General features: G+C 40.0%; 1 protein-coding gene across 7 annotated transcripts in view; it reads left to right on the top strand.

The window, feature by feature from the left end:
• Positions 1 to 13,615, top strand: part of diaph2 (diaphanous-related formin 2) — a 471,059-nt gene that overhangs the window by 8,768 nt on the left and 448,676 nt on the right. For 6 of the 7 annotated variants that reach the window (XM_052073392.1, XM_052073354.1, XM_052073373.1 and 3 more), the window contains exons 3-4: positions 7,615 to 7,647; positions 9,347 to 9,523. In XM_052073392.1, the coding sequence (XP_051929352.1) occupies positions 7,615 to 7,647; positions 9,347 to 9,523 (210 nt within the window). The remainder of the gene's footprint in view (positions 1 to 7,614; positions 7,648 to 9,346; positions 9,524 to 13,615) is intronic. The other variant, XM_052073363.1, reaches the window with a different exon arrangement.

The following is a 13,615-nucleotide window of genomic DNA, read 5'->3' as shown; positions in this document are numbered from 1 at the left end:
GCCGGTTAATCTTCGACCTACTTTTCTCTAGATTGTCTTGACGTTTCTCCATTTTCTGTTATCTCTTTTATTATGTTCTTCTCTTTTCTTTCTTACTACTATTTTTTTATTTTTCTTCTTTGTGCTACCGCTATTTTTATTTATATTCTTCATGACAGGGGTTCGCTTTGGCCTGGGGAGTCAAGTTCAGCATTCGTTTCAATGATATCTGGCGCCATCTAGCCTCATTATGGGTATAATGTCTAGACCCCGAATATACGACGACCCCTCTTATTTCAATGCAAAAAACACCGTTTCATATTTGGGCCAATACGGTAAATGCTCAATTAAAATAGTCATAGAATTTTTTGGTAAAATTATTGAAAATTACCACGACGTTTATAAATCTAACTACAATTTTAGCGAAAATGTTCTTCGTTTTACTCTTTTAATATCACACTCCAGCTTTTGTAGGTCATTTGAGATACATTAATTTTGGTATTGCTGTAGTTCCGTACGGAAGGAACTTGGTGAATTTGACCCTCAACGTGAAAATACTTAGGAACCTGACTGAATGTGAGATTTACATGACCAGCCAAGCTGACCAATATGATTAGGAGACAAGGAGTCTACATTTATTTTTGCTAAGTGTCATGCAAGTCCTCGAGGATGAATGGATCGAGACTTGCAGAGACAGAGATAACCCGAGGGCCTGGCCTGTGCAGTCACATGGTCATAGTGCTCACTGAAAAGCCATTCAAATGTTGGCTGGGCTGCCTTTTGTGTGCTTCCCCTTTCAAATGATTGCCGTTTTAGACACTACTAGCAGGCCCAGTTCCTACCCAGAATAATAGAGTAGCTAACTCACTCACTCACTCACTCACTCACTCACTCACTCACTCACTCACTCACTCACTCACTCACTCACTCACTCACTCACTCACTCACTCATGCCCATTTAAAGGCATAGCACATAGACATTGAACATGTTTATTTTTCTAAGCAAATAAGGGGCTACAATGTATTTTAAATGTAAAACGCTCATTGTGCAGTTTTGATTCAGTTGTTATCACGTAAGTCAGCTGAGAAAAGTGTGCTTTTTATTTATTTATTTTTAAATCCAGTGTGCCTTTGCATGCTAGCCTGCAGCATTCATGTGCCAAGCCTTCTCCGCTGGCCCACACACACAGAATATATACACTGCGTGCTGCTCTGATGAGAATCCTTCATTTTAGATTCTAAGCGCTCTTCCAAATAGATACTTCATGACAAACTAGTGTAGGCTGGAAGAGTTTCAGCCGTTCATTCTCAACTCAACTCAACTCAACTGTATTTATAGAGCACTTTCAAACAGCCATCGCTGCATACAAAGTGCTTCACTTGGAGCAATTTAACAGTAAGACAAATCAGTAACAAAGACGGTAGAAAGCACCAAACGGTAAAATCAAGAACAAAACTAAGTCATGATGAGTCGAATGCCAAAGAATACAAGTGAGTTTTGAGGAGGGTTTTGAAGATGGGCAGTGAGGAGGCTTGCCGAATGTTCAGTGGGAGGGCATTCCAGAGAGAGGGACCAGCAACAGAAAAGGCTCGATCCCCTCTGAGCCTCAGTTTAGTTCTTGGTACTTCTAATAATGTCTGGTCCACAGACCAGAGGCGCCGGGCAGGTGTGTAGGGGCGGATGAGCTCGGAGAGGTAAGGTGGCGCGAGATTATTCAGAGATTTGAAAACAAAGAGGAGAATCTTGAAAATAACTCTAAAATGTATGGGGAGCCAGTGAAGGGATGCCAGAGGAGGAGTTATGTGCTCCCTCTTACGAGTACCAGTCAAGAGGCGAGCAGCGGCATTCTGGACCAGCTGAAGGCGCTTAAGGGAGGACTGGCTGACTCCAAAGTAAAGGGCATTGCAGTAATCGATCCGGGATGTGACAAAGGCATGAATTACTGTCTCAAAGTGTTCATGAGAGAGGAGAGGTTTTATTTTGGCCAGCTGTCTAAGGTGGAAGAAGCTTGATTTAACAACGGCACCTATTTGCCGATCAAGTTTGAAATCACTGTCCAGTTTAAGGCCCAAATTTGAGACTGTTAAGATAAGGAGACAGGGGGCTCAAGTCTCCTTTGTGTTCTTTTTTGTGTTTTATTTGGGGGGTGGGGTGCGTTAATTAACACATGTCAACTCTTCATGCATTTCCACTTCTAGGAAGTTCTTGGTACTTTACGTAGTTCCACTATGCCCCAAAGGCTTCTAGACTTCTCTAAAGTATTACAAATCCCAGCAGGGTCTTCTTATTTCACTGCTATGTTCCAGTTCCATTGTGGAGTTCCTGCTGTTGAAATGGACCATCTAGGTCATTGATGTCCCTTGACACACCCCTTATGACATTGTGTGTTGTTAAATTACTTTACTTCCGGTACAAATCCATCAACATTTGTACTATGTACACAGAATACAATTATTTCTACAATAGGTGAACAGTACGTGTTTGGTCTTTACATTTAGACCTGAAAACCAACTCATACTGGTAAATTGCATTTGCACATGGGGGTAGTGCATCTATTTTATTTTGTATCACCAGATGTGGTCAGATTTCAGTAACAGCAATGTTGTTTTCAAAATTTTATTGGACATTATCAAAAATGGCGGTGCTGGTTTGTCAAATGCCCAAAATGAGAGTTCTAAGCGAAAAAAAGAACTTACCGTATTTTCTGCAAAAAAAAGGCGCACTGGATTATGAAGCGCACCTTCAATGAATGGCTATTTTGTATTTTTTTTTCCATACATTGGACGCATCGCATTATAAGGTGCAATCTACAATGCCTCCATTAGATGGTGCTACGCTCCTTCCATTCAATTCGAGAGGCGTCCAATCAACTTTGTGATTTCCTTGCTTGATGTTCTTCGTAGTTTCATTGAAGTCATCATTAATTTAAGTTTTTCGGAGGCGGCCATGAACGCCTCTCGAGTGGAACGGAAGAAGAGAAGGCACGGAGACGGGCAAAGACGTACAGTACCTGTATTGTTTGAGACTGTCAAAACCATTAATAAAGTCTGAGTTAAAAAAAAATAAATAAAACCAGAGCTCTCCTTTTTTCAACAAATACGGGTGCATCTTTGTCCGTTTCCGTGCCTTCTCTTCTACCGTTCAACTCGAGAGGCGTTCATGACCGCTTCCGAAAAACTAATTTCCTTGATCTAGTTCCAACAGAATGATCAGATGTCAGTCGTAGTTATTTATTCCTTTGTTGTGTATTCACAAATGATGAAATCACAATATAAATTCTGTAGGACGGGGCTATAGAATTTATTTTGTGATATCCTCGCTTGCTTTTCAGTTTTGATGTATTGTTTTCAATTTTCGTAGTTTCATTGAAGTAATCGTTAGTTTATGTTTTTCGGAGGTGGTCTTGAATGCCTCTTCGAGTCGAACTGAAGAAGAGAAGGCACGAAGACGGTCAAAGACGTACCTGCATTTGTTGAGGCTGTTTTAAACAAACAACACCACAGCTCTCTTTTTTTTTTTGGAGCCGCGACAAAAACTTATTTCATAAAGCAACGACAGTTCACTGAACCAACAGCAACTTATAACATTGTAAGCATGTCTCCAGCAAAGAGCCATCTTTGGGTCGACATATTACCGTAATGACCACAAGGCGCACCGGATTTCAAGGTGCTCGTGAGCTTTCACTAAAATGGAAGACTTTTTGGTGCGCCCCATAGTGAGGAAAATACAGTACTTCACTCTATTTATCTTCTCCAGTGATGCTTCCAGTACGGTACTTTGGCATGCACTTTATATTCACAAATCTTTTTTTTTTTTTTTTTAATGTGAATATTTATCATCTAAATAAATACTTGAAGACTGACAAGAGATGATCAAGTTCCACTTAAACAGGACAATACAACATTCTTTTGCGTCTCATTGCCTGTATCCATTCTTTTTTTGTCCATCAGTGTTCAGACTCAGACACCACGTTATTGCAATGCATTTTACCGGCTATATTTCAGTAAAATGTGCAGCAAGAATGTTGGAATAATAAGCATTTGTAAGTTAATTAAAATGTCAGCAATTACAAGATGTTCCTTTAAAATGTGTAATATGAGTGAAACGTTTGTGTTTATTGGATGAAAATAAATCACATTTTCACTACAATTGTTGGGTGCGATGGCATTAATCATGCATTGGTGTCTGCAAGTAATGTACTTGCACAGAAAAAGTGCATGACTAGAAAATAGCGACTGAATTGTCTTAGAAATAGGGAAATTAACTTGTCTTTAAACAGGCGGTCAGTGGCGAGTCGGGAAACGTGATTTGGTTCTTGAATAAAACACAATCAGGAGCATATTATGTACCTTGTGTCAGGATTAACTGCGCTTTTGTTTCCTCATCTATTGGTTCAAAAGGGGCACACACACACACACCCACGCACACAAGTGAAAACCAATACGCTGAATTGGATTCCCTTGAAAGGCACATTATTTTTCATTTGGTCATAAGCAATGTCTTGAAAACTATCGTGAGTTTTGCTGTGCAAATCTCCTCACGGAGTTCACCAAGGCGGCTGTTGAATAGTATGAAAAATATGTGGCTTGACTAATTTTGACAAAGATTAATTCAGACGGTGCGTAATTGGATAATTCCGTTGGTATTTGGTGCTCTTTGATGCCAGAAATCTGAAAATGTGAACCACATTGACAGCAACGCACATTCTGCCTGAGACTAATGATGCAGGTGTTATGTTCATAGCTACCATAATTCATTACATATCATAGTTGGGTATTCAGCTAGGGAGTCTTTGATGGTGGGGGCCTTGATTTGTATGAATGCATTCTTTAAAAAATGCTAATGAAAATATGTGTGTATATTTCATCAAGGTATTTTTCACTGGGTGAGCATCTGCCAGTAGAGGGAGACCAAGGCGTTCGAAGTTGCCACAAACTATCGGCAGTTATCCCACGTTATTATTAGAAGTCATTAAAGTTAAAGCTAATTCCTTTCTAAACTCGTATAAAAGAGGCGACGCGGCTACCGACTTTATCGCTATCGTTCCAGTGGGCGACTTAAAATGACATCATACAGATGGTCCAGTTAAATTGGTTGGGAATAACAGTTATTGCGTTCGCTCTTATTGCGTTCGCTCAATGCTGTGTAATGTTGCCATTCTTAAACATAAATGGTTTGCTCTTACATGCGCACGTTACAGAGCCATTAGAGAAATACGTTGCTGTCATGTTCATATAACTATCAGAAGCAAAAACATAAAGGATCATAATATGATTTTTCTTTTGTGATTATATGCATACTTTGGCATGTGTCCCTAGACTGTCTTTCAATCTGATTTTGTTCGAGGGAGACCGAGAATTCAATGGCCTATTTCCTGAGAAGGCATGATGGTCTTTTCTGATAAACATTTATTACGGTGAAAAAGTTTACTTTATTAATCGAGGGTGCCCTGAGGACATGTAGTCTTGATTGTTAAATTACGCTGTTGCAAAGTTGCCAAGATAATGGGCCAAGGAAAGGCCCTCCAGTCAAGGCAATTTGCCAAACAGTGGTTTGATTGTTGTTAAATAGATTAGAAAATGTTAAAGTGCGACATTTAAATATTAGCCCGTTTCTCACACGGTATTATAGTGCTATTTAGTGCTGGGGTTAATGGCACATAAACAGTGTGATTTAGCAATGGTAGAAGTTGTCGTCTATGCTGCGTTTATCAAGAAGAAGTCGTGCTGGGCAGACACAATTTCCGACATGTGATTTGAAGAAGTCTTTCCACTGCATGAGTTAATTACATCTGACAGAAAGTCAGCACACAAATGCTCACACTATGTTTGGGCTTGTTGCTATTCCACTTCCGTCCCATTGGTGTTGACAGAGTGTTGTCCACTGTCAAAACAAATCAAGAAGACAGTTTCACACAGTTTTACGGATAGTGTATGCAGGGATATACAGGTATATACACACAATCCCCTTGGGCACAAGGTTTTAGCAATGGCACAATGACAAAAGGAAGGACAATTGGCCTATTGTCATTCAAATTCTGACATTAGGAATGTGACAACATTTTCAAATAAATGTCAAAATGCTAAGTCTGGTTAGATTGGCCACTTTTGGACAGGAGTTTTTTTTTATTGACCCCAAAATGGCCTTTATGGGTAAAGGTTTTTCGTCATATCACCAATGGAAAATCTGGATAAAAAGCACCTTCAAATTAGAGTAAAACGGTCTAACTTCATTTTTTTTCACGACCCATTTTGTCTTCTGCTCCGGAAACCTCTCCCCCCTCCGATTGGTTGACAAGATTTTCCGACCGACAATTGCTCGTGCAGGTCAAAATTCGGAGATGTCAACGGGTCAAAATGACCGTGATCTTTCAAACGCCAACACTTGCCTGAAAAACCCAACTTGTGCAAACTGAATATTATTGGGGACAAGAGCACTAGAATAGGTCACATACTTCAGCAGGCAGTTTTTTTTTGTGAATTTACTTATTTATTTGCTATGGAGGATTTCAGAGGCATTTGAAGTGCTCCCTCCATGTTTTTGAGAAAATTCCACAAAGATGGTGGCCACTTTGCCACTGAGAAGCATAGTTGTAAACCACTGTTTCACTGTGCTGCCCTTAAATAATACTAAGAAAAATTTCTCTCCTTCTTTCCGAGGGCTAAGCGCTATGACTGAAAAATGGATCACCACTCTATTTTATATTGGCCATATTTATGTATACTGTGTGTGTGTGTGTGTGTGTGTGTGTGTATATATATATATATATATATATATATATACTGTAAATGTCATTCCAGTATAATTTCTTCTGCAGCCCTTTTAGGCAGTAAACAAGTTGGGCCTAAGCACTTGTGCCCTTTGCTGTTTGTTGCTGTCATGTTGCAACTCCATATCATGATGATGTTGATAAGTATGTTGACTGATTTAGTTGTCGGTCAACATGATTCAAATTCCACCATTGACAAAATACCACGAACACGCAAGGTATGGTGGCGTACATTTGCAATTTCATCCGTGGAAGTGGCATTAAAAATGCCCGTTTTATCATCCATTTTGTGGCTGTTCCTTTTTCAGGTGTACATGCCAGGGGATATGAACTATAGACTCACTTATTTGTTCATAAATCTTTAAACAACTATTTTCATGCCCTGCACTTGCACGGTAGCATTTTCGGTATCACATACAGGTGCATCTCAATAAATTAGAAGAGAAAGTTAATTAATTTTGAAAAATAAAACTCACATGGGAAATTTAGGAATTTTGTGACTGTAGGCTACAATCATCAAGATGATACAAAAATAAAACCAATAAATATTCCCCTCTTTTTGCAGCAAACCTACTATGTATAGTGTATGAGTTTCTCCTTTGGAATTGAACTCTTGAAAAAAATAGTTTTCCATGATATTCTGGTTGATTGAGATACGCCTGTTAATGATGGAAACAAACCTGTGATGTTACAATCTTTATTTTGGAGCTCTTCTCCATCCTATTGGGTTTCTATCATAGGAATGAGATGTGATACAAGGAAGACACCTCTGTACATTCAACACGGATGTGAGGTTCTGTTCACCTCAGGTTGTTTTGTGGTCATGTCCTGTCATTTACATTGTGTCCTCCCTCCCTTCCAACAGAACATACACATAAAAACATTGGCTGATGATATGGTAAGGTGCTGGGTTTTACTTTGGCATGTTAATTGTTTTCTTGTCATTATTTTACACTATACTCGTCTGAACTGAAATAAGCCGATGGATCAACCATGCATTAGAAGCAAACAGAGAAGCGTAGGTTTCTTCTAGTCGCCGATTAAAACCTGTCACATTCTGCCAGTGAGACAGCTTCTTTGTTTGATCCATTCAGGTATATTTCAGTGAACATACATAATGCATGTCAATATCACATTTGTCTGCTTACAAATGTAAATTTATTGTGTTGTTTGAGTTGAATGAAAAAAAAAACCCTGTAATATCCGTCAGGAATACATGATGACAAAGTGAAACAATCCTTTTAGAATTAAATTAAATTTTTGTGTAATGAATGAATGAATGAATGAATTTTGTGTTCATCACATCACAAATTTTTTTCATTTTGCTTTTTGCTGTTTTTAAATTTTGAGACAGTGCAATTACATTTTCTAGCTACTAGCACATCTGTGATCAATAAATTTGATAATTTAAAAAAAAAAGGTTTATTCTTTAATATTTTTGTTGCAGGCTTGTGACCCACGCTTCTGCCCATTTATCAGTAATATTGTGAACATGAGTGGAAATGTCAATTTATTTTCTACTTGCACAAAATTTAGTATGTAGTCCTGCATATCAAGAATTATTTTTCCAGAAAACACAACAGCATAAGGGAAGGCTGAAGTGTACTTAATAAGGCACGTACGTACCATAGTCCAAAAGAGTGAAAATAAAAAGGGCAAAAACAAACAAACAAACAAACAAAAAAATAATATTGCAGTCATTTCTTTCAACATTAAATATTTTCACAGTTCTGTATATACACAAATTATCTCAATAAATACTAAAAAATGGAAAGGTAAATTATTTCATTTTTTTATTTAAATTGATTCATACAGCTCTTATATTGTAACTTTTTTTTGTCCGCACCTTCCACATTTTATAACGTGGCTCTGAGATGATAGTTTTGTAGGAGTAGGTTTTCAACACATTGCGATAAAATCAAAGATAATCAGTTATAATTATATATAACTATAATTAATTCTAAATACCCCGAACCATACTTTCACTTTGCCATCTTTGTTACTGGTTCAAACACAAATCATTCAATCATAAATTGAACGACACATTAAAGGTGCATGAAATTACTTCTTTCCAAAACCCCACTGTGTATGCTCTTTAATCCAGCATGTGCTCTCTATTTTATTCCATACTAATCTTAACATTAGTTGCATGGGTGTGGTGTGTCACATTTTTTTCTTGCTTTACAACATCGAGGAGAATAAATCATTCCAGTCATAATGGAAAGCCAATTGCGAGTCATTATTGGATAACAACCAGGTCGTCCCTTGGGTAAGGTGGTAAGTGAAGTGGCTGTGAATTTCATACAATCTTTGCTTTCTTGGATTGTCGTCTGTTTTACTGTTGTCTCAATTTTGTTTGTTTAGATAGCAAAATGTTTTTCAAAATGTGAAGTACCTCAATCTCATTATTTTATTTCTATTAAAGACAAAAAACAACAACCTCCCCGAACCCCCCCTGTTTTTTTTAGTAAACAGTAATGGGATTTCAAACAACAGCTCATATCTGTGAAACACCATCATGCCCTGAATATGGATTACCTGTCATTGCAATCGTGATTGATAAAGAAATGATATCCCAAATGTTGTTTCTCGTGCAGCGCGACCGCATTACCAGTTTCCGAAAGACGGGAATGAAGAAGGAGAAGCCTCTCATCCAACATCCAACGGACCCCCTTTCCGCCCAAACCGAACTGCCGATTCCTCAGCCGCTTTTCGATGACCGCTCCATGAACCTCTCAGAAAAGGAGATCATTGACCTCTTTGAGAAGATGATGGTAAGTTTGGACCGCTTACCAGTTGTCTTTTATGGCACGGACTGGCATCATATTTGATGCTGTCCACGGTCCGTGCAAGTAGATGTACAGTGCCACTGAATGTCTTTGTGGCCTACAAGAAAGTGAAACCTAATGCAGCAGTGTTGATGGTTATAATGGTTGGTTATTGCTTCATGCTCAGCACAATCGAGGATTGTTTCCAGAATGCTTTTTAAGTGAACCATTTCTGATAAATGGGAGACATTAATGCCACGTACAGGATATTGGTCTTGAGCCTGCCTTTTTACCTTTCTAGTGTTTCCAGTGTTAGACATATTACTAATATGTATTCCATACATTACGTAAGTCTCATCCATAGAGAGTAGAGTGCCTTGGTCAATGAGAGCTTTGAAACATTTTTGATCCCAAGACAAAATTTTCTCGGTCAGAAAATTACCTGCTTTAACATTGCTGGAATCCATATCCGTACATTCACAGGTAACACTCCTGCTAACTGATAATTATCTTACACACTTGCTTTGACACAATACATTGTTTTGACCCAAAATAGATTTAATTCGTATTCAGGACATGAATGCATTTGCACATGACAGGCTTTTTTTCATGTCTACTTTTAGGGCAAAGAGATTTTTTTTGACATTCCCCATGTGGGGTCAAAGCTCTATCATTCTACATAGATACACGAGCTACAGCTTCGTTGCATACCCTTGGTTGTGTTGTGGATAATACCTCAGTGTGTTTTGTGTCTGTCCCCCTCAACCCCCTTCCTGAACAATGACCTTTATTGCCAGGCGCTACACTACGTGATCAGTGCTCCTAGTTTTTAATCAGGCTCCGGCATGAGTGTTTTCTTGCCTGGTTGCTCATTCCTGTCACTCAGTTCACTTCTCAGTGACGACGTTTGTACTCATGGTGGCGTGACATTAAACCAGAGCTTAAATTTGCTTGCTGACAGGCGACACAGAAAGCAGGTTGGGGCAAGGGCTGACATTTGACAGGCATTGACAATCCCAAACAAAAATGTTCAATAACTGTAATGAATTCAAATCCAAGAGGGATGTTCATTTGTGTACTCTTCAAGCCAGCACGCTTCACTCTCAGACGACAGTGGAACCTATGACTTTGAAATTGGCAATTCACATCAAACAAACAGCACGATGGCTCGAGCTCAGCATGCTCTTTAGTGTATATTTTAAAAAATGTACCGTATTTTCACGACTATAAGGCGCCATTAAAAGTCTTAAATTTTCTCCAAAATGGACAGGACGCCTTATGGTGCGGAGCGTCCTTTATATGCGCTGAGTTCCAAAATCTGACTGACAGCCGACACGCTGTTTATATAGAGAAAAGGCGGAAGTGACTGTGGCCAGGCATGCGGGAGAGAATTCGGCCAATCAGGGAAGGGTGGGCGTGTATATATACATATATGGAGAGGGAGAGAGAGAGAGAGAGAGAGGGAGAGAGAGGACAGGCAAGCTAGTCCGCCAATGGTGAAGGGTGGGCGTGTAAGTGGACACCTCAAGCCAGTACCAACACTTGTATAGAGTGTGGCAATGTGCATTGTTGCAAAACAACTCCGGTTTTGGTTTCTAAGAACCCCTGAAAATAAATTCGACAAAAAGACACGCCTACGAAGCTCAGTTCAAACTTAAAGCCACCGGTTATGCTTTTGGCATGCGTGCCCATCTCACAGCAGCGGTGAAAAAACAAGTCAAGCAAATGAACTCTGAGCTTGCCGTTATTCCCGGAGGCTTGACTAAAGAACTCCAACCGCTGGACATTGGCATCAACCGGGCGTTCAATGTAAAGTTGCAAACGGCATGGGAACAATGGATGATCGGTGGCAAACACAACTTTACAAAGAGTGAGAGGCAGCGCTTGGCGAGTTACGCCACAATACGCAACAACGAGAGGGAACGCGGCGTTTTTGATGGATTACGGTACTTGCACAATTGTTCTATTCTTTCTACACACACACGCGCTGCCACCATGTTTCGCTCTGTTCTTTACTTTCAAATGTGGGAAAGCTTCACACGAGAGAAATGTTGACTTTGCTGTTGCTACTCCTTCTTTCCGCTCGGCAATGCGTAGCAACTCACACTAGCATGTGATGCATTCAATGACAACTGAGATGTGCAGTCCTCTGCTTCTGATACAGAGGATGAGGACGTTGATGGATTTCTGGGTGATGATTGATCGAAAAACGTGAGAACATTGTACAATGGCTAAATAAAATACACCCAAACTCAGTTCTGCTTTCGTTGCCTTCTTAAAAACGTGTTTTTATCTTATCTGTATGTCTTGGCATGCTACCGTATGCTTCAAGCTAACGTGTTAGAGTGCGCGCATGCATGCCGTATGTTTAAGCCGACGTATGTTTTACCACTGTAAAACTGCGGCCATTCGTACGATGCGTCCTGTGTATGTGTAAAATACAGAAATGTCACGCATTACTGAGACTGCGGCCATTAGTACGATGCGTCGAATAGTCGTGAAAATACGGTATGTAGCACTTTCCATACTTAGCACAAAGATAAATCTTCAGATCCTCAGAGACTTCCGCAAATCTCACCAGACGTCCGCATATAGCGTAAAACATCAGCCAAACTTATGAGACTGCAATTCTTGCGAGATTTCTACAAATTTTGTTCGACAAACGCAAACCTGATAGACTTGCATGTGTTCCGCAAACCTTGCAAGACTCATGTAAATTCTGCAAGACTCACACAGATAATGCAATACACTCAAGCCTATCTGGTGCAAGTCAATCTTAAGATACTTCCATACATCCCCTGAGACTTTTGTAAACCTCGTGAGACTTCTGAAATGCCACCAGGAGTTTGGCAAATCTAGAGAGACTTCTTCAAATGCCGTCAACTTCCACAAATCCCCTGGAACAAACACAAATCCTTTGACCATGCGTAAATCTAGCAGGTTCTCCTGAAAATCCCGCAAGACGTCTGTAATTCTTGAGTCCTTGACAGTTCTCACATAGCTTGGGAGACTTTTGAAAAGACGTTGGCAAATTGTGTTCGACTTCGATAATTCCTGCCAGACTTGAGCAATGAGATGTCTTCAAATCCGATGTGACATCCGCAAAGCCTGTGAGACTTCCACAGTCCTTCCAAAAGTGTACTCAATGAGGCCCAACAGTCTTTTTTGGGGGAGGGTGCAAACACATGCAACCATCTTTCAATCAATCCATCTTTCCCTCCATCCATTTTCTGATCCGCTAATCCTGACCAGGGTCGCAGGGCGTGATGCAGCATATCCCCACTGTCACTGGGCAGGAGGAGGGATACACCCTGAACTGGCTGCCAGCTAATCGCAGGGCGCGCATGAACAAACAACCATTAGCGCAAAATCAAACCCAAGGACAATTTAGAGTCTTGCATCAACCTACCACCCAGGTTTTTGGAATGTGGGAGGAAACCTGAGTACCCAGAGAAAACCCACGCAGGCACGAGGATAAGATGCAAACTCCACATAGGCACGGAGCCGGAGCCGGAATCAAACCCTGCACCTCTGCACCACGCTAATTAACCGGGCCGCCCCAGAATATAACTTATGCATCAATAAGTCAACAATGGGAGAGGATTTGAATGCATATCAGAAAAATGATCTGTGTTTTGTCTTTATGTGCAGACACTAACCTACTGTGGGGTTTTCTTTTTCTTTCGAGCCTTGTTTTTACACTTGCATGACAAAACCAGAGCTAATTCAGGTTTTATGATGGTGACTTTGGATAAATCAAAGTTATTATTGTTATTTCATACATCATTATTTTCAACTGGACAAATATTTTCTCAACCATCCCAGATTGGATTATTGTAGTTCCTCAACGATTGCCCTGACCAAACTTTTTTATACACATCCATCCATCCCTTTTATGGTCATGCAAACATGTAATTGGTCTGGCCTCCGTCTTTTACAGCCTTTCTGTTATTATTTGTTTCTCCATGCTGCAGCCTTAGCAGCCCAGCAGGCCTCAAAGTGGAGTACCATATTAGTCAGACTCCCTCCTGTGCATTAATGACCTAGAGAAAGTGAACATATTTTTCCTCTGGGGAAAGTGCTTTGCCTCTCGCACCA

This window comes from Hippocampus zosterae, chromosome 1 (genome assembly GCF_025434085.1).
Source record: "Hippocampus zosterae strain Florida chromosome 1, ASM2543408v3, whole genome shotgun sequence".
In the NCBI taxonomy this organism is placed as follows: Eukaryota; Metazoa; Chordata; class Actinopteri; order Syngnathiformes; family Syngnathidae; genus Hippocampus; species Hippocampus zosterae.
The sequence above is the reverse complement of the archived record's forward strand: the minus strand, read 5'-3'. Positions and strand labels throughout refer to the sequence as shown.